Raw genomic sequence first — 22728 nt, 5'->3', positions numbered from 1 at the left:
CTGCTATGGATGGTCCTACTATGAATCTGTAGACTCCTGCAAACACTAGGTCTCAGAGGCCTTTCTTGATGCAGCACATTGAAGGATGGTGGCTGGACTGGGGCACTGGCCTGAGAGGGAACCGGCCTAGGATCTGACAGCAGGGTGCTGAGCTGCAAGCCCAGGACTAGGCTACTGGAGTACAGTTCCCACCAACCCCCCCTCACTTTTATTTAGGACACTAAGAGGACAAACTGGAATAAGGCAAGGACTCTGTACACTCTTAGACGTCATTAAGAGGAAGAATGCTTTGTCTTATGAAGACAAGCAAGTAGACCTATGCATGCTCAAACTCAACAACTCTGGGAGGGCAACAGCCATGGAGAGAAGATCTGGGGTGGGAAAGCGATGGTAAATAAAACAACAAGGCAAGAAAGAGGGAGTTTGCAAATGAGTAGACAGTTGGAAAGTTAAAATCTGTGCCCAGCATTTAGAAATAGTGTTAAAAATAAGTTAAGAAGATCTCACATATGAGCGACTTCCTACCAAAATGGAATACTTGGTCTAAGAGCTAGAAATGTGTTGCCCAGACTACATGCAAATCAAGAGATTTCAGAGACCCCCTTGCAACCTAATTCTTAAGCTCTAGGAACAAAATCAGCTTACTGTAAGTTGAGGAAAAAAGAGGTAACATGCCCACTTTTGCAGGGGGGGGACAACAAATTTTTGTAGTTAAGATCATTACTATTCTAAAGTGTGACCAAACCAGCCAACGTAAAAATTCACCTAAGCAGATAAACTTCTGTAAGCACTTAGTCCAAAGCTGCTCAAACGTTCCCATCAGAGCATCCCTATTGGCAAAAGAATAAATGTATACTCTAAGGACTGGGGGTGCGGCTTGGCTTAAAACTGCATGCAATAGGAACATGATGATTGGACAAGAAAAAAACCTCATGAGCAGTAATTTTTTTTAGTTTTAATACAGAAATGTTTCTCATTACTTAAAAATTTCTGGGCGCCTGGGTGGCTCAGTTGGTTAAGCAACTGCCTTTGGCTTGGGTCATGATCCTGGAGTCTCGGGATTAGTCCCACATTGGACTCGCTGCTTGGCAGGAAGTCTGCTTCTCCCTCTGACCTCTCCCCTCTCATTCTCTCTCAAAAAAATAAATGAAATCTTAAAAAAAAAAAAAAAAAAAAGAAATCCATTAAAAAAAAAATTTCTTCTAAATTGTTGAGCCAAAGTGCCAAAGCCCTCTCGTGTTTCTCCTTCGGCGCAGAAAGCCTGGTCCACTGTGGTGTTACCTGTAGGGCTCCCTCTATTACATCATCAGAAGATTAGTGGCTGCCTAACTTCTTGGATGATCTTGCCATTTTTCAGCTCCACAGAAATCACTGGGGTACTTGGACAGATTGTTATCCTCACTGGTTACTCTCACTCAGGATCCTGCTGCTTCCATTAATTCTGGTCCATGCTAGTGGACTGATGTGAATAAAGTGGCAGTGTGGGAGGAGCTAAGGAGTTTTTGTAGACATATACACAGGCCATCTTATTTTTTGACCAACAAGTTAGAAAATCCTAACTTAACAGAATAGCTACACTTGTATATGATAACCTTCCACAGGCAAGAGTATCTACAATCTTTTTCTTTTTTAAAAATTTTATTTATTTATTTGACAGAGAGACAGATCACAAGTAGGCAGAGAGGGAGGCAGAGAGAGATGAGGAAACAGGCTCCCCGCTGAGCAGAGAGCTGGATGTGGGGCTCGATCCCAGGACCCTGAGATCATGACCTGAGCCAAAGGCAGAGGCTTAACCCACTGAGCCTCCCAGGCACCCAAGAGTAACTACATTCTAACAAAGAATTGTGATTTCAGGGAACAATTCCAAAGGTGAAGGCAAAAAACTTTGGTTGGAACAGGCCAGTCCCATTTTATTCAGGTGTGAGAATAGTGCTCTGCCCTCTAGGATTCTCTAGAACATATTGTAGCTCTAGTACTTTCAGGAATGCATGATCCCTAGAGGGACTACAACAGTTCACCCAGTTTTCTCATACTCCTGCCCTGGACTCTCCCTTCCACGCCAAACTTGCTTCTTCTAAAAACAATTATTCTCCCGTATCTAGAATTTGTCAGAATTCATTAATATGAGCTAATAAATAATTCCTACAAGATTTTTTTTAAAATATCACAGACCTGAATAGTGCTAAAATGATTTTACTACTTTGTCCATTCTGTAAGATCAGAACTGTATGAACTGATTTTTACATCTAATACAGAATACTTACAATAGATATTCAGTTAGGAGGCTATTTCTTCACAAGGCTCTTGATGTGCTTGGCTTACCTGAACCAGTGTTTGTCCTTCAGCTCTTGAATTCCTCACCAAATGGTTATTAGTTGATCCTATGAATGAATGCTGAGGTCTATTTTCTGCTTTACTCAAATTCTGGCTGTTGTGGAAACTCCCTGCTTCCTGGTATCCACTGTCAGAATAAGAATTCATTTGTGTTGAACTTCTTGAGTTACCCAATGATCCTGAAGGAATGAAACCAGCAGGAAATATGTTTATTTTACACTTCTGATGCTCATTTTCAAATAGCACAAATTAAAAGCAGATCGATACTTAAAAGATAATACAACAGACCCTCACTTTCATGAAGAGATGTCTGTTCTGGTGAATAGAGGGTCCCCTGTTCTGGCTCTGTCCTGATGAGATAGTTGTTGGGGTGGACAGCGTCAGAAACTCTAGGTTTGTTTACACCAGTATTTGGCACATCTGTAAGAAGAAAAGTTTAATCAGCTAAATCTAATGACAGTATTACATCAAAACTTGCTACAAAGGTTCAGATATTTGTAACTTCTTATAATCTACATTCTATACCATTTTCATTGTAAACTGCACAATCATTTAGACTCTTTATATGAAAGTGTTTCATATACTCATTTTATTAATGTTTGTCTAAATTTTATGGCAATTTTTCATCCTGATTACCACCCCAAGTTAACTTATATATTATAGGAAATTAAAATCTGAAAGCTGACCTTGTTTCTCCTTGAAAAACTCAACTCTCAAGTGACTTCCTCCAAGAGGAAGACTCAGGGTAGGAATGGTGGCCAAGTGTTTAATAAAAGATCCTCCATACCTCCAAATGTTTGAAATAAAAACTTGCATGGTGTTTATATTATTGAGCTTGGTAATGAAACCTCTGAAGGCAGAGCTAGGGTTTTATGTTTTATTTCATGTTATCTAAAATCAATGGAACTCTGTATGGTGTTCTCAGAGTTACAAATGATGGAAATTTCAAATTTTTTTTTAATCTATTTGCTTACCTTACTCTTTTTAGTCTTTTTCTGAATCAATATAGACATATCTAAGCCTGATTCTTGTTTCCTCCCACCGAATCTGTCTCTCCCACTATCTTATTTTACTTTCAACTGTGTCATTTTGCCATCTTGATCTTAAAAACAAAACTATTTATCCCCTTCCCTATCTCTGACATCTGTTTTGTATGCTGTAAATTGGGGTGGTGTAAATCACACTACCTTTCCCCATTTCCATTCAAATGTAACCTCTTTTCTCTACTTCTTCAAAATATATTTGCCCATCTTCTGATTATCTTCAGAAGTCTCTTCCTCAAACTTAACCCTCAGGTTACTAACAAACAAACATTTTTTTCAGGAATGCTGCTTCACGATCTCTTCGAAGATTTACACAAAGTCTGTATCACATTTTGAGTCCCCTGAGGATTTCAATGTTTTCATTTGTCTTTCCTTTCTTTCTTCCTTTAACTACTTATTAAGGCTCTAAGAATGATGCAGCTATGGGAAAAGATAGGTGTGTGTGGGAGACACAGGGAGCATTTGAGGGAAAGGAGCTTAGGAAAAATTTCCTTTAGGAAGTAAAACTTTCCCCTTCTTTAGCACATGTAAACTCTCGCCATTAGTGTGTAAGCTCAGCACCAGCAAGGACTTTTGTCTGGTCTGTTTGTTATGTCCTCAGTGTCTGTGATAGGTACGTTGTACTCTGTAGGTGACTGGTAAGTATTTGTCCAATAAATTCCCAGTTAAGAAGAGCAGCTTCTCTTTATTGAGTATGGATTCACACCTGGCACTGTGCTGTGGCTTTATTATGTTCAATAAAGTTTATCTATGCAAAGCAAAGTAAAACTTGTAGGCATTGCTGATCAAGCTAGTTTGGAAAGCAAATACAAGTTTTATAGGAGAGCCGGGAGCCCCGCTGCATTCTAAACCTTTAAGCCTGACACTGAATTCAATCCAAGGTTTTGTTCCCTAGCCTCCAGAAAGATTCACTGACATTCTTAATATAGGTTTTTAACAACCTGTCTCCTGATTTATTATTTGACAGTACACTTCTAGGTGGTAGAGTTCTGTGACAGTTCTGAATTCTGAAGTTTGGAATTTCCATAAAGATCACAGATTGTATATGGTTTCCCTGGTACACACTGAAACCTGATCTGAGGCTCTGTCAGGCTGATGATCCTGGGGAGTGATCTGCTTCATTCGTAAGTCTCCTGTTACGAGTTTCTCGGGTTCTACCTATTATGTAGCACTTCTGACTGGAATGCTATGAAGGACTAAGGAAAATACGTAGTTTGCTAGGCTACTAGAGTATTATGTGGAGTTGGTGTGCCGGGGAATAGCGACACGTGGGACGGCCGGACAGCAGGGCTGTGTCCCAGTCTACTGTGACTTCATCCAAAATGGAGCTCTGACACATCGAATGCAGAACAGCAACCCTCTGGAGATACGGAAGCACCCCTGTGGGAGCTCCAGGACTTCTCCTACGTGGAAAATGTATCATTTTTTAAAAGAAAAAGAGGTTTAGATAGTTCTTAGCTTCAGCTTTAGTACAAGATTAAAACATGGGACACCAATACATCAAAGCTTTTGGCTTGGAAACACCTGGTGGCATGCAGTGTCAGGAGCTGAAAACTTATCACCATGGAAACCAAAATCCATTAGAGTCCATGTATGCCTCTTTTCTCTCTTTTTAACTATTAGGAACTAGTATTTAAATAGGAAAAGAGAAAGAGGCCCCTAAAAGATCTGTACCTCAGCAATTGTGTCTCCTCATCCAGTGGAACAGTTCTTCACAAATCGTGTGACAAACAACTGTGCTCATTTAAACTCTTCTTTAAGAGAAGCTATTTAAAATAAATAATCTTAAACAGAGCAAGCACAAATTGTGAGGTACAGGATTCTACCCTGGTCACCCTAATTAACAGAATTATTATCTCAAAAAATACAAAAACAAACAAAATAAACAAAATTGCCCTGAAAGTAACACAACCATGTACCCTCTTTAAATATTAGTATCCGTTTCTTATACTTTTAAAGATTTATGTATTTGAGAGAAAGAGAGGAGCAGAGGGAAAGAAAGAGAGGGAGAGAGTGAGAGGAGAGGGAGAGGGGGAGAGAGAATCTTAGACTCCCTGCTGGATGCACAGTCCTATGTGAGATCATGACCTGAGCCACAATCCATAGTTGGATGCTTAATCAAGTCACCCAGGGACCCATTTCTTATACTTTTAAATGTAAGACCTCAAAAAAAATAGAATATGGAAAAGGACAGTGAGATGGTAACTAGAACACTAAAATACTAAATTCCCATGTCCTCTAAATCTAATTTGATGATTTAAATATCTGAGTTATTTAGAGAACAGGGTCTAAATTTTATTTCTTTTTAAAGATTTTTTTTATTTTTAAGTAATCTCTACACCCAGTGTGGGGCTTAAGCCCACAATCCCAAGATCACAAGCTGCCATTTCACTGACCAAGCCACCCAGGCACCCCTATTTTTATCTTTAAGTAAACACTGAAGTTAAAGTTTTAAAAAAGTTGATAAATATGTATTTACCATATTATAACTATTATGATATATTATCATATTAATCAGCTACAAAGCAACCAATTCTAAACTATCAAGGGGTTCTTTGGTCATTTTTCTACTTCTATAACGAAGCCCAATGGTAATATATATCTGCAAAGACAAAAAGATATTGGTATCTCTTCTCAATCACTAAAAGAAAGTTAAATCATTTTCACACTGTTTTACTATTATTTACTATTTTCTTGACAACTTGTAATTCCCAAATTACACACAAATATATACACACATAGTTGCTATTAGTAAGAAGACCCAGTTCCCCATCATTGTAGAAGGTATTCTTATTGTAGTAGGGTAAGGTTCAAAATTATTAACTATGTATTATTTATGTAGTCTTACTTTAAAATTAATGTCTTTTAAAAATAGGTACTATGAGGAATAAAAGAAGACACTAGTCAAATTTACCAGAGAAACCAGTCTTACAAGATGGGATCACTTCAAGATCACTGCTGTAAACTAGAGTTAAATAGCTGGCATGTTGTGATTTAGCACAATGAGAACATGAAACTGAGAGATGTTCTGATGAACAAAAATGGCAAACGGAGAACAGACACTTTTCCAAGGAAGACATACAAATGGCTAACAGACATATGAAAAAATGTTCATAATCATTAGCCATCAGGGAGATTCAAATCAAAAGCACATTGAGATACCACCTACCACCAGGTAGAAAGGCCAAAATCAACAAGATAGTAAACAACGTGTGTTAGAGGGGATGTGTGGAGAAAGGGGAACCCTCTTACACTGTTGGTGGGAATGCAAGTTGGTGCAGCCACTCTGGAAAAGTGTGGAGATTCCTTAAGAAATTAAAAATAGAGCTTCCCTATGACCCTGCAATTGCACTACTGGGTATTTACCCCATAGATAAAGATGTAGTGAAAAGAAGGGCCTTCTGTACCCCAATGTTCACTTTATTATTTTTTTAAGATTTTATTACTTATTTGACAGAGAGATACATAGTGAGAGAGGAAACACAAGCAGGGGGAGTGGGAGAGGGAAAAGCAGGCTTCCTGTTGAGCAGGGAGCCCAATGTGGGACTCGAACCCAGGACCCTGGGATCATGATCCGAACCAAAGGCAGACACTTAACAACTGAGCCACCCAGGCGCCCTGTACCCCAATGTTCATAGCAGCAATGGCCACAGTCACCAAACTGTAGAAAGAGCCAAGATGCCCTTCAACAGACAAATGGATAAAGAAAATATGGTCCATATACACTATGGAGTATTATGCCTCCATCAGAAAGGATGAATATCGAACTTTTGATCAACATGGATGGGAGTGGAAGAGATTATGGTGAGTGAAATAAGTCAAGCAGAGTCAGTTGTCATATGGTTTCACTTACTCGTGGAGCATAAGGAATATCACAGAGGACGTGGGGAGATGGAGAGGAGTGAGATGGGGGAAATCAGAGGGGGAGACGAACCATGAGAGACTGTGGACTCTGAGAAACAAACTGAAGGTTTTGGAGGGGAGGGGAGTGGGGGGTTTGGTGAACCTGGTAGTGGTACTAAGGAGGGCACGTATTGCATGGAGCAGACACTGGGTGTGATGCATAAACAATGAATCTTGGAACACTGAAAAAATAAAGTTTAAAAAAATTGGCAAACACAATGTCTATGCTACTTCTTTCATCTGTGTACTGAAGAATATGTTACTTTTTCCACAAACATGTTTTGTGGAACATCAGAAATATTTTATGGGGCATTTTCAAACATCAAATTAGCATCTTCTATGAAAATGCATGTCTAAGAATATGGAACTTTAACAAACTTCAAGGAGGAATGAAATAATCTCCATTTGTGTTTTGTGAATGGGAGATTATTGGAACCAGGGTCCTTCTTGCCTGCTACATTTCATCTGAGTGCCCCCAAATCACTTAAACAAGGGCAATTAATTAGAAAAAGCAGAAGGCTGCAGCTAAGAAAATACTAGGGGGTGAGGGACACTAATGCTGTAGGGCTACACAAATCTCATGCATTATCCACCATTAAGCTCACACTGAAAGATAAAACACAAAGTGTATTATGATTTATCTCCCAAATATACACCAAGTGTGCATTTGAAAATAGGCTCAGGAAACAGACCAAGGTCTCTCTAAATAACCTGAAATTACTGAAATTGCTCTGCTTTGTTAATCTGTGTCTTACTGTTTATGGTATATGAAATGGAGGTCTGTGCTACGTGTTAAATCACCATGGAAACAGGAACCTAGAGATCAGTAAGGAGATTGTAAGTATATACAACTCTGTAATTAGTCTTTCACAGTCCAGCATATTACAACTTTTTGCTAGATTCTTCTTGTTTGTGCCTGTTCCGAGTTGCTATGGTGTTTAAAGGTTTGCCCTTACATAAAAGATAGTGCAATGTGAGTTTTGGCAGGACTCCTGGGATGGTAATAGAATGCAGTGTTAAGGCAGATGATGCTGTCTTTGACAGTTAAGGGAATTTAGTAGCTCTCTTTTCTTCCAAATTTGGCCTGTGGGTTGAGGTTAGGCTTTCATACTCTGAGTGGCAACACTTTATGAAAATATGAGTAGAAAATTTTGTCTTTTTTAAAAATTTTGTCTTATGGGGACTCAACTTCCTGTTTGGCTCTGGTATTCTGGCTTCTTGTAGGGCGACAGGTTCAGGAGGGAGTCTACATTCCACAGAGCTACAACAATATTCCAGTGCCTTCTATGGCTAAGAAGCGAAGCTCTACTACAAATTCTGGAAGAGAACATGGATAATGACCTTGAAGACTTCTCCTCTTCAGTAACTTCTTCAATGTACAAGAATCACTTCTACAGCAGGTAACCCTATTACCAGAGGAAATGAGATGATTGGGAAATACTGTTGCTGAGTGGAAATGTGAATAGGGTGATGGAAACATGAACCATAAAAACATTCTCTGATTCACAGAAGACAGAGATAGACATTGACTAATAACATAAGATCATAGATATGTGGGGTGTATGGACTCAAAATATGAATTACTATATACATATGATATCCTCTAAAAGATGGGCTTTAAAATAAGTTAAAACCTCCAGGAATGGGCAAAAGCTCTTGTTTACTGAACTATTTCTTGTCTGGTTCTCTTGAGTGTATCTAGATTCTTGGATCTTATACACACTTATGCTATCTTTTAAAATACTGAGGCAGTGGCTCTAAAAATTTTACTCATCTAGAAAATGTTGAGTGGAAAGCCTTGGAAAATGGAAATCATTAATGAAGTATCTTCTGGTTCACTTTAAACTTTGCTCTAAACATCACTTAGCCTGCCTTAAAATCCACTGTAAAAGCTTATCAGCCTGAATTCAATTGTGTGGCTTAAGCAAACTTAGTTTCTGCATAAGCTGGTATAAAGCACTTTATTTAATTTCTATAATGCAAATCTAAAAAGTATTTTATAGTTTTATATGTCACCAGGGGGATCTCTTCTTCATAATATTTAAAAATTCCTGAATTCCATTCAGGAATACAAAATGATTAAAAAATAATCATTAGAAAAAAAGGTCTTTCTGGAAATAGTAATATTAAAATGAATATTTATCAATTTTGAGTATTTTGAGTCCAGGCATGAATTAAAATACAGGTGTTACACTTACCATAAAGCATTTATACATGTAAGAGGAAAACTAGAAAAATAAGGAGTTTAGAACTATAAAGATGAAAAGAAATAGATCACACATGTCAAGTTTCCAACACTGAGTTTACAAGTAGGTGATCATAAGAGGCCATAGGCCTCTTGCTTCCTACAGAGAAAGCTAAAAAAGAATAAAGGATTTTCTGTGATGTAAAAAAAAAATCAGTGATCTATGGAATATAAATGCTCAAAAATCATTCAAATTCAAAGACACACTTTATTCCTTTTAGGGCAAAAAAAATGTTACCAAATATAGAAAAGGGTGTATTTGAGAGTAGGTAATATAAGACAGATATCCTCTGCTAAAACTAAACAAACAAACAAAAAAAACCCAAAACAAAAGCCAAGAAAAACTTTTTTTTTTTTTTAAAGATTTTATTTATTTATCCAAGAGAGAGCATTAGCAGCAGGCGTGGGTGGGGGTGGGGTAGGGGTGGGGAGCAGAGAGTAAGGGAGGAGGGGGAGAAGAAGTGGTAGAGGGCGGCGAGAGAGGGACAAGAAGATTTCTGCCTGAGCAGAGAGCCTGGCTCAGGACTGGGTCACCTAAGCCGAGGGCAGGTACTTAGCCAACTGAACAACCTAGGTGCCCCAAGAAAACTTCTTTAAAACAAAACAAAACCCATAGAAATCTGTGAGGGTAGGATGATATTCCTATCAAAAAGAATAGAAAAGGTCTTCTGAAACTAGGTTTTACTGTGATTTTTCTATTGGGCTATCTTTTTTGGTATAGATTATAAAGATAGAGCTAAATGCAGACTAACTCTGGTTTAGGAATGAAATGTGGGGTTACAGATGGTAGCCTTTCTGACATTTCCCAAAGCAACAGCTGTAAACTGAGGAAGTGTGTGGCTCTGTGTGTTGAGGAGGTGGTAATGGGAAAAGGAGCTTTTACACTTGATACTTTCTATTTTATTTTAGGCAGTTAATAGAATATTTGTTCACATATCACTAAGAGAGAAAAAACACTTAAATATTTGTTTAACATGTTTATATTAAACATAAAATGTTAGAGGCTAACACTGGATATGTGATTTGATTTTATTTTTTTTAAGATTTTATGTATTTATATGTCTGAGAGAGAGAGTGAGCACACAAGCAGGTGGAGCAGCAGAGGGAGAGGGAGAAGCAGGCTCCCCAGTGAGCAGGGAGCCCAATGTGGAACTCGATCCCAGGACCCTGAGACCATGACCCGAGCTGAAGGCAGATGCCTAACCGACTGAGCCACCCAGGTGTCCCGGATATGCAATTTTAATACAAAGTCCTACCTCACCAGGCACCTGGGTGGCTCAGTTGGTAAAGCAAAGCACCTGGCTCCTAATTTCATGATCTAATGGTCATGATCTAACGGTTGTGAGATCAAGCCCTGTGTTGGGCTCTGTGTTGAGCAGTGAGCCTACTTGATTCTCCCCCTCCATCTTCCTGCCCCTCAACCCGTGCCTGTACTCTCTTTCTCTAAAAAAAGCCCTAATTCAGTGTATTTAAGTCTTATGGGGATGTGTTACATACATCCCCATAAAGTATGAGTAAATGGTGTAGGAACATTCAGATACATATTTGCTAAAGCAAAATGCTAACATTCTTTTTTGTTGCTTGCTACCCATGCACATACTCTGTCCAGTCTTTTCACTATAAGCATCTTTGCTATAGATTATTTTACCATAAGCAATTTCAACACACTTTTGCTGTGTCACTAACTGGCTGTGAGCCAAGTTTGCCATACAAGATAATAAAAAACAAAACAAAACTGGTTGACAATTTGTTTTCTTTTCTTCATTGATGTAGTACTCTTATTATTTATTTTACTTAAATCTTAAGCCCTCATAATGGTCTATATAGTGGTGCAGAGTTCTGAGCCCACATTACGCACAGAACTTTAGGACATCTATCAATGGACATGTGACAGTATGCCAAGAACAAACAATAGCGTAGAAGGCTTATCACAGCACAACACAAAATTCAAGTTCAAAGATGTATCCTAGTATTTGAAACCTTATGCCTCTTCTAATGAAGAAAACAGAGAAAATGTGATTCCAAACAAGGAGACACATCAGCAAGCTAAAGTGTATAATGCTATCAACCAGAGATTTGAAGATAAATGCTGGGGTCCAATCTGCAAAAATAGAAGCAGTATTGCTAGGACTCTAAATTACACGTTTTGAACATGCTCAAATATTTTGCCCTTTGCAATAGTCTTCTACATTTTGCTACTCATTTTTCTTATTTCATTATGTCTTTTGAATGAATCTCCCTTTTATTTTTCGTGATTTTATCTTTTACAGCACAACTGCCTTATGGCTAACTAGTTATGCTGCGAAAGTATCTGTGGCTATGATGTGTACAGTGAAGCTGCCAGAACCTGCACAAACACAACGGTAAGTGCAGAGTTCTAAACTAGCAGAGAGGCTGATGTCCAGCACAGCACAGGTAACTCGGCTTAAATTAGGATTCATTTAACAAAACCCCACCATTGTGGAAAAGAGACATTAAATCATGTCTACTGGCTGGAAACTGTCATCTCATACTGGATTCATCTGTGTCATGGCTGACACTGGCAGTATGGCCAACAGCTGGCTGGACTTAACAAGTGTCACTGTGATGTACTGTTTTAACCCCCAATATGCTGAACCCTTTGTTTAAAGAATTTATATTTAAGTATTTTAGAATTAAAGTTTTCAAACATAAAAGTAGAGAGAGAAGGGGCACCTGGGTGGCTCAGTCGGATAAGCGCCAGACTCTTGATTTCAGCTCAGGTCACACAGGGTCATGAGATCAAGTCCCGTGTCAGGCTCCATGCTTAGCATAGAGTCCGCTTGGGGCTCTCTCTCCCTAAATAAATAAATCTTTAACCAAAAAAACCCCCAAACAAACAGAAGTATAATTTAGCAACCCTCCCAATTTTTTTTTTTAAAGATTTTTATTTATTTATTTGACAGAGAGAGATCACAAGTAGGCAGAGAGGCAGGCAGAGAGAGTGAAAGGGAAGCAGGCTCCCTGCTGAGCAGAGAGCCCGATGCGGGACTCGATCCCAGGACCCTGAGATCATGACCTGAGCCGAAGGCAGCGGCTTAAACCACTGAGCCACCCAGGTGCCCCCACCCCTTTTTTTTTAAGATTTTTATTTATTTAGCAACCCTCCCAATTTAATAGTTACAACATTATGCCATACTTTTTAATGCTCCATTTATTGCTTTTTCCTTTCTTCTGTTAAGAATTTTAAAACAGATCCCTCACATAAGATCATTTTGACTCTAAATACTTCCATATGTAGCTCTGTAAAATACGGACTTCAAAAAACGACATTTATTCCATCACACCACATAAAGAGTTCACAGTCACATTTTCCCAATGTCTCAAAAATTTTTCTTCAGTTGGCTTGTACCAGTCAGGCTGAAATAAGACTTACAGATAGTGTTGGACTATGATTGTTAATTAGTACCTTAAGTCTAAAAAAGGCTCTCAGACCCTCATTTTCATTTTCTTGGCTCACTGAGGGAACCACAGCAATAAACTCAGGATGCTCTATATTCTGAATTAGTGTGTGGGTTTCTCAGGTACATATCCTCTAACCTCTGTATGTCTTTTAAGTAGAAAGTTAGAGCTAGAAGCTTTCACGCCAAACTTTTGTGGTTAGAATACTTTATGGATGGTGTTGTGTACCTTATGTCCTGTCGTATTGTAACTTTTACAGTTGTTAAGATCAGTCAGCCAATTCAAGAGGTGGTAGTCTGATCTTTCCATATTTTCAAGTTCACCATCAACCTCTCTCCTAATGTAATGATTCCCAACCTTGCTTGTGTACTATAATGGCCTGGAATAGGGGTGGGTGTAGAGCTTGGAAACTATTGCTGAGTCCCACGCCCAGGGATTCCAATTCAATCAGCCTAAGCTGTGGTCTGAATATTAGGAGTTTAAAAACTCCCAAGGTGGTTCTAATGTGCAGCCAGGATCGAGAATACAGAGGTGTCTGCATACACTAACAAACTTTGCTTGAATCAATTATTTCATTAGACAGTGCAAATTGGTGATTTTTCTAATTTTATTGTCCTTTCTACATTTATCAGCAGAAATTCCTTTGGTATATTTTAGATATCTTTAAATCTATTAATGGCCAGGGTTATTTGGTTATCCTAAAATATAATCTGTATAGGACTGGCAGGATAAACTTTTAATTCTTTTCTTTAATTACCAGTAATTAGATTAATTTACTTATGAGTAAGGCAGTATTCTTAGACTGCAGTGTGGGATCACGGGGGAGATCTTCAAAGACTGTTGATGCCTGGTTCGGGGCCCAGACTTACAAGCTCTGCAGGTGACGTGAATGTATAGCAAAGCTGGGGACTTCTGGAATGAGGTGTTGGTACTCGGCTTACCTCCACGGTGAAAAGTTTGTTTTTCGCTTGTTCTGATAGTGGTTGTTGCATTTTTGCTGATAGAAAAATGTATGTGATCATTTTGAACCAGATATGAAAAGAAAAGAAAGACAGGAAACACGATAATTTTATGAAATTCCAAGATCGGGTTGATTCCTAACTTCCATAAGAACTAATCAAATGGAAGAATGGTCAGTGGTATGCTGGTCTTCATGTGATGTTCTGACTTAACAAATATTTAAGAATCATTTAAGTGATTTTACTATTTAATCTGTCCATAATAAAGCTTATGATATAGGGGAACTGGAAGTAAATGGCTTTTTTAAAGTCTAATAACTTATTAAAATTTTATATATTCATGAAAATTTACACTCCTATACTCTGGCAACACAGTAAGCACTGACAGACATAACAATTGGTAGAGGTGGCAATGGGTATTTGCAGGGACCCTCGCAGACTCTGAGAGTTGGCATAAAGGTTATTTTAAATTAAAGACATTTGCGATTCAACAGATATAGAAAGAAACCTTCATGGAGCATCCCTTATTTCACCAAAAGCAGAAACTTCTGGGAGTGAGGCTGTCATGGGTCCTCTCTGGGGAGATTTATGACATGAAGAAACAAATGGGAGGACCACTTGCACCTGCGTAAACAAATATCACAAGATTTCTTATACCTGTCTGTTCCCCTAGAAATCCATTTGTTTTTCCCCACAGAAGCCTTTTCTGCCCACTTCCTCTACTCCATTAAGTTAGGTAGATAAAATATTTTAATATTTTATCTACTATTAAATTTATAATTTAAATATATTTTTTATTATTATTATTTAATATTTACCTAAAATAAGTATTTTAGATAAAATACTTTTGTGAGCTCCTATGTGTACACGAATATTTGGAGATTATTCTTCTATTGTCAATTAAATCACTGGCCATCCCCAGTCACTTAACCTAAGAAGGCAGAGGAAAAGACTCACCCTCTCCCACATATTGTTATGCATTTTTGGTGGGCAATTCGACAATATTTGCCCCAAAAGCCCCCATATATACCTTTGCCCAGGTAGTTCCATTTAAAAAAATGTAATTGACAAAGATACTCAGATAGATGTGTAGAAAACTTTTACCACTGTTTGCCAAAGGAAAAATTTGGAAAAAAACAAAATATTTACCAGTAAGGGGCTACTTACATAAATTTTCTAAACCAGGTCTATTCAGCCATTTATGGACATTGGGGAGGGTATGTGCTATGGTGAGTGCTGTCAAATGTGTAAGCCTGATGATTCACAGACCTGTACCCTGGGGCAAATAATACATTATATGTTAATAAAAATAATTTTTTAAAAAAGAGGCCGATCTTGACATACTGATACAGAAACACATTTGGTTTTTCCTATACTGTTAAGAAAAAACCAATCATACGACAATGTATAATATATCCTCATTGAATTAAAAATAAAACAAACCCAAAGGGTGTGTGTGTGTGTAGGTGTGTGGGGCGATGGCCACCGTCTGGAAAGATGTGGGGAAGAAGGCAATGTTTACCTTTACTCCAAGTTCTTCCAGACTCAATTTTTGTAAAATATAAGAAGGCCTTTAGTAATGAAACATTAAAACGTAAGAGAAACTTCATACTGGTGATTCAGGAAGCTACAGTGCTGTAGTTGTGGTAAGAAGATTATCAAGACTGTGTGGCTCAAAAGGCCTGAAATAATAAGGGTGGAAAAACTTGGCCGCTTTTCACAGAAATTCATATCCTCCTGTTATTTAGAAGAGAAATAGGAAGGAAAGACTATATGATGAAATTTTGTCATTAGTATAATTTATAAGCACACTAAATCATAACATCCAAAATCCAATAAAATAACGGTCCTTTATACATGATTGCTAATCTAATATCCTATTTATGAACATGTATAATATAGCTTCCTATTCTATCACCTTCATAAACCGGGTACATTTCTACTGAGGCAGAAAGTGTTCCCATTTAAGTCTGTGTCTTATCTCCTGATATGCTGATGCTTTTTTGTGTTGCAAATTACTCGCTTCAGATGGAGGGGAAAAGGAAGATAAATTGATTAATGGCTAGTCTTTCATTCCTCTTTAATCTTCCCTATTTATGTTTTTGTTTGTTTTAACCCACCACAGTGGAAGAAACTTGTGTCCATTTGTTTTGGAACAAAATTTAAATATATAAACAAAATGCAAAACCTAATCCCAATAAAGTCTAAATTTCGTGGTGTACATGAACTACTACTGTCAGTACGTACCACACAACAACGATTTAAATGGACAGTGTGTGAAAACTCTGGCCCTCCAGTACACATTCCTCAGGGATGTGGCACTGTGAAGTTAAATCATCTTATCAGTTTAAAATTCCTATTTTATCACAATCTTTTTCGTTCTCTTTCGTGTTTATTACCAAATATCAACTATCTCAACTGAAGTCATTAATATTTTCTTTCCTACTTATTACTTATTGTAAAAGACTCAATCAAGTCTCTTTACCCTTAATGACTTCTAGGTCAACCAGAAATTCCCCTTACTTTCATTTGCCTGCATCTTTTGCTAAACTCATTGCTTTCAGAAAGACTCTCATCTTTTGGCTTCTTTACTTTCTTAGGAGTGGTAATTCCCAATCAGTTATTTAACATACATTAATATCTGCTCTTACGACTACTTCTCAAGTGCAACTGAGCCTAATTCTTTGGCCTGTGGGAACCGACAGCGCTTGGGTTTGGAAGGAGGCTCCTTCTCTTAATCTGCTGGGAAGGTGGGGTGGGGGGGTGTGTTGGGGAGTGGGGGGATGGGATGGCGAGGTGGTGAGGAGGGAAGGCTAGGATTCTCCTGCTGATGCCATGTTGCTCCCCGCCCCTCATTTTACACATAAGTACTAAAACTGGAAACTGCCTAGACTCTAGTAATTTTTTTCCCTGGAACAGAAAAACTGTGAAGCTGTGACGTGTGGCACAATTCACTTTACAGGATATGGCTGGAGGATTTAAGTAACAACCAATGAACAGTTTAACAAAAGGACTCAATTTACGGTTTCAACAGCTTCTGTCTGGTAGGTAACACACACTATGTATGGTGGTGTTTGTGTGTGTGTGTGTAAATTGGTGTGCTTTTTTTAAAAGAGAAGTAAGCCTGAGGTCTTTTTTTCCTTTTCTTTAAAAGCTACTCTGTATAATATTTTCCATCATGAAGCATTATAATTACATGTGAATGTATATGCATCTCACTTTCCTCAGGGTTTTACCTATGACTTTATTATATATTTTCATGATTATGGTGTTTATCTTCTATTTTATTGTCTGTGTTCTCAAAAGCTACCTCAAAGTCTGGCAGAACATAAGAGATTGTACAAATGCATAAATTTTTAAGAGATATGAAGATGTGATTGGTGGAAAATGGAATGCTAATAAAAGAGAAAACAGGAAGGAACACTAAGACAACATTCCTTCCTCACTCATTTTTAGCAGAACATACATATAAAAAACACAAAAATGCAAGGTTATAAGAAATGCAAGGCTAGGGAAAAGACTGAGCCAAAACAGAAAATGATAAACTCTCTCCACAAAAGACAAAAAGATGTGCATTTTATGTTTTCAGACAGTAGATGTGTAATGCTGGTAAGCTAGAAAATACAGAACAATGAAGAAAGGAGGAACAGTAAAGCAAGATAACAATAAAGCATAAATGCTTCAAGACAACTTTATTCCTTCTGCGGAAGCTTCTCCTTAAGATTCCTTCCCAACCAGCCTGAAGACACAGAAATGTTCTGTAGAGTGGACAGTTCTTCCTCATGCTTTGGGAAGTCATCTCTTTGAGCACCAAGCTTAAAAAGCTTTGTTTTTTTACTTTTAGCCAACCAACCCTCATACAAAAACCAACCAAATGACTGACCAAACAAACTCAAGCAAATGAGCAAAGGGATTCTGCTGAACTGAATCACAAGCAATGGAAATCTTTTCTACCTAGGGCATCCTGAGCTCTTCCTTAGAAAATGACTCTGCAGTAAGTTAGCTATTTAAAAACAAAATTCAGCAACTGTTCTCCGTTTCTGGCATTTCAACAGAATGTATCATCCTGACAATACCTGAACAGGTAAGGATCTCTCCCAGGTACTGATCAAACCACTGCTCCTCTAACAATTCACCTGACTGCTAAAAAGCTTTTAAAATGCCAGCTTTTCAAGTCAAATTTGTTATATATATATACACATATATATATATATTTATATTTGTAATGTTTGTAATATATATTATATATAATATATGTAATATTTGTAATAGATTTATAAATTGTAATATTTGTAACATATTTTTAATTTATATATATATATATAAAGGTAGAGAAATTGTCTACAGGAAAGCATTCAAAATATTAAAGAAAAATGGGGAACTTTCAATCCTAAATCTTTTCATGTAATCCTTTCTTATTTAAGAAACCAAGAAAATTGAATAAATATGTTACTTTTGTCAAGATCTAGCTAACCAGGGTGCCTGGGTGGCTCAGTCCTTAAGCGTCTGCCTTCGGCTCAGGTCATGATCCCAGGGTCCTGGGATTGAGCCCAGCATCAGGGTCCCTGCTCAGAGGGGAGTCTGCTTCTCCCTCTCTCACTCCCCATGCTTGTGTTCCTTTCTCACTGTCTCTCTCTTTGTCAAATAAGTAAATAAAATCTTAAAAAAAAAAAAAAAGATCTAGCTAAACATGGACTGGACCCAAGACCTTTTAAATATGTATATATTTTTACTTTTAAGCCACCCCTGCCCCTTATTCTGTCCAGGACAGCCAAATTCTAAAAATGAGATGATTTTTCTACTACGTTTAGTATCTCTGCATGCAGTGTGGTAAAGAGAAGATAGCTTTCCTATAAAGGAAAGTAGCAGCAAAACTTCCATTTCATGCCATTATTTACTTATACTCAAACTTCTAAAGACATCTCTAAGTACTCAGGAAAATAAACATGAAACAAATCAGATTTACTTTTATGCATACAATCAAATTTCAATTTTCTACCCTTATCTTTGTAGCTTATTGCCAGAGTTACAACTTAAATGTCCTAAGTATGGCTGAAAAGTAGGCAAATTTGAGAAAACACACAAGTAATGTCAATACAGTTTAAATAATAGAAAGTGGAATAAATAGTAGTTGTGATGGCAGTGGTTGAAGATTAATACACTCCTCTTCCCCCAAGAGAAAAAAGGGCAAGTAAATGTAACACCTGCCAGCTCTGAACAGGAGTTTGGGTAAGAGTGTTTTCTAACAAAACTAAGAGATGAAACACAGTTATTAGGTGTGATTTACAAATGTAGCTGTCTTGAAGACAGATGAATTACTGGAGCTGTATTTCCTCAATGCTAAGGTATTTAGGGAGCTACTTGGACAAAACACACACACACACACATAAATAATATTATATCTATGTTTAACTCATGAGTAAATCACGAGGGTGGTGGTCAAATGACTGAAACTGAGTAAAAGTACCAGAGGGGAAGGAAGGGGAAGTAGAAAGGACATCAAGGGCCCAGATATTTCATTCTCTGTTATGTGTCCTTCCTGATCTCAGTTCATTCTCTGTATGTAAATCAACACAATTATTCCCTGCGCCTGGCTGGCTTCAGGTAGTGAGAAACCACCACTTGCCTGTTGCAGCTCAGCTCAGCCAGACGTTCTCCTGCTCTGCTCTAGGCAGCACTTCTGGCTGGGCTTTATCTCCTTCCTGGTTCCAGCTAATGCTGGAAATTGCCTCTGGCCCCACTTAACCCACTGCCCTCTCAGTCCTAGAAATGGTAGCAGCTGCAGGTATGATCAGTCTCTTGGGTGTTTCGGCAGGCTGTTCAGTTCTCCCAGACCTTGCAACCCGCACCTGAACCATAACCTCCCAAATCAAATCCCTCATATGGAACCACCTGGCATGGGCTGGGTTTTCCCTGCCTGACTGATGACAGCTATCAACCTTAGGCTCCAAAGAGCTCTCGCCTATCAAACACTACCACTCAAAAGAAAAGGACGATGTATAGGAAGTTTTAGTATTTTGTAGCTAGAAGGAAATATATATGATGATGTCAAATGCGGAAGTACAAGAGAATCAATGTTACATACCTAAAGGGAGGGAGGAATAATAGTCTTTTCAGGAAAGCAAGTTGGTTACAGAAAAGAAAATATTTAGGTAATATATGTTGATATTAAAAGTGTCCAGTGATTGGGGCACCTGGGTGGCTCAGTGGGTTGAGCCGCTGCCTTCAGCTCAGGTCATGGTCTCAGGGTCCTGGGATCGAGTCCCGCATCGGGCTCTCTCCTCGGCGGGGAGCCTGCTTCCCTCTCTCTCTCTCTCTGCGCCTGCCTCTCTGCCTACTTGTGATCTCTCTCTGTCAAATAAATAAAATCTTAAAAAAAAAAAAAAAAAAAAAAAAAAAAAAAAAAGTGTCCAGTGATTATAACATTGATATGTTGATGTCCAATGCTTGAACCTTCTTTATAGCCAACATATACAAACCTACTTTATAATGTTCAAAAAATCAAGTAAACTAAGAACTACTTCAAAGCAAGGTAGCTCAGTATTGTCACTGGTAAAGGCTTTGTTTGGCTTATTTCACCAATAGGCAGTAAATTGAGAAAGCATGCTATGCAACTATTCTTATTGTGTTTTTCAGACATAAGAAAGATTTTTGTATATGATAAAAACTCATACCTGTTGATCTCCAAGGAAATGACTTCTCAGTTGAGCTAGAGAAAAGGGGAAAAAAATGGAACATTTACTTCCTTTGTCATAAAACTTAACTGTGGGCCTATTTTGCACATAAACATTTAATTTTCACATTTTATTACATAAAAGAGTAAAAATCTCAAACAAAATTTAAAGCTATGCTTCTAACTAAGTTAATTTTTAGACACTATTTAACCTTCCACATCAATTTGGGGGCAAAACTGTATTTCTACTAGAAAATTAAGGCAAATTATAAAGTGACATAGATTCCCCTTGGATAAGACAAATAAAATAGCATTACTATATATGATATTCATGGTACTTATGACATATTATGTTGCTTTTTGTGACACTATGTAAACTGTATACACATTAAAAAGAACATCTACATTATACACAAAGTACTACTATATGTATACACACATCAAAAAGGACCCGAAAGGCTGTTAAGAACTTCATTCATTTTAGTTATTTTCAAAAGAAGCCCTAGGAACTGTAATACACAAAAGTTAATGGGTTTAGTTTGAACTGAATGCTACCTTATAAAACTTAAGTCATATAATAAATCTTTATATAAAAAATGTAAGGTTTGAAAATCCAGGAGAATATTTTAGCCATCATGTCTCTTAACAGAGTTTAATAAATTTAAATTTTAATAAATTTGTGCAAACATTATCTGTGCTTCCCTGCCCCTCTGCCTCACACTCCCCACCCCCCAAATACAGGAAAGCAGGGTGTTAACGGACAGTGTGGTAGAACACAGGAACAAGAGAACAAGAGGCTGGATTACCAAACATTTGCTTAATGAAGTACTTCCTTTCAGTTATCTCCTTTATATTATTCACAACAACCTTATGAATAGATACATTATCATCCTTATTTTACAGGAAAACAAACTGGCCAAAATCTTTGCTATTAACCATAACTGCTGAGATTTAAACCCAGGATGGCCTGATTCCAAAGTCAGGGATTCTCACTACTATATACGGCAGAAGGGCTTCTGATCCCATTTTTGCATTAAACACGTACAGATATGCACATACAATATGCCTAGAAGAAGTCTGGAAAAATAAAAACCAGTGTTAACAGTTATTTCTGTGGAGTACAACTAAAGGTTTTTTCTCTTTCTTCTTTAACATTTGTACTTTTTTGAAATCAGAAAAAAGCATATATTGACAGATTTTTGGAGTGTATTAAATTTAAGTAAAAGGTATGTGACTTTGGGTTTAAGGAAACACTATAAAACAAAGGATTTGGAACAGAAGAAGGGAAAAATGCTTTGAGTGCTATAGTTCTAAGATTTTAAGCTCTTGTTAACCCCCTGATATGTCCCCAGTTCATTAAGTGGTTAATGAAACTCCAGATTCAGTTAAGAATTCCCTAAACTTCAGTTTTGTGTGTGAATTGCCTTTACTTTGTCAGAGGCAAAGCAGTTTCTACTGGGGACCTTGAACTAGCTGCAAGCTGGGGGGTGGGAGGGAGGGGACAGACTCCCAGTGAATGGAATCGATCAGTTAATCCAAGTCTTAAGCACTGGGCTGACAGTCCTTTATCTGGTGCACTCCTGATTTCAGAAGGGACTGATGGGACAGGAAAAGATGCTGACTTGGTCAAATATCAGTAAGGGCACATTTGTCGTCTTTCTCTTGAGGATGGGTTATCCCATTCTCTGACACCAAAAGTGGTTCCCTACATGGAATCAACTTCTCTTGAATCTGCTTTTTTATTTCATTCTATTGTCTAAATTAGTTTTCTAAATACTGAGGTTGATATTACCCAACTGTGTTCCTATCAAAATGTTTATCTGGTCTGCCAATATTAAAATATGTGATAAATTAAACTGCCATCCAGAAATGTTTACTATACCTCAAGTTTCATGGGAATACTATGAAAATTATCTTCTGAGTTTCAAACTTACATAAACTTTAATGAAATACCTTTACAAGATTTTTTTATTCCCATAATTATAGATCACAGAATATAATTCATGTTAATTGCCCAAACTGGGAAAATGTTGTGGCTATTTTGCTCATCTTTTCATGTTGAGTGCCTGCCATACTGCCTCACACATAGCAGATGCTTAATGTATGTTGTTGCAACAAACTGGGTGGAAGTAATACCGAGTTTTGTTCTGT

The 22728-nt window shown here is 37.7% G+C and overlaps 1 protein-coding gene across 8 annotated transcripts in view; it reads right to left on the bottom strand.

Moving 5' to 3' along the window:
• PKP4 (plakophilin 4) overlaps nucleotides 1-22728 on the bottom strand; it is a 240409-nt gene that overhangs the window by 56285 nt on the left and 161396 nt on the right. For 6 of the 8 annotated variants that reach the window (XM_046018367.1, XM_046018372.1, XM_046018369.1 and 3 more), the window contains 3 exons: nucleotides 20579-20613; nucleotides 2623-2754; nucleotides 2323-2513 (listed from right to left, as the gene is read on the bottom strand). In XM_046018367.1, the coding sequence (XP_045874323.1) occupies nucleotides 2323-2513; nucleotides 2623-2754; nucleotides 20579-20613 (358 nt within the window). The remainder of the gene's footprint in view (nucleotides 1-2322; nucleotides 2514-2622; nucleotides 2755-20578; nucleotides 20614-22728) is intronic. The other 2 variants (XM_046018370.1, XM_046018371.1) reach the window with 1 other exon arrangement.

The sequence above is a fragment of the Meles meles genome, chromosome 9, assembly GCF_922984935.1.
Source record: "Meles meles chromosome 9, mMelMel3.1 paternal haplotype, whole genome shotgun sequence".
NCBI lineage: Eukaryota > Metazoa > Chordata > Mammalia > Carnivora > Mustelidae > Meles > Meles meles.
The sequence above is the reverse complement of the archived record's forward strand: the minus strand, read 5'-3'. Positions and strand labels throughout refer to the sequence as shown.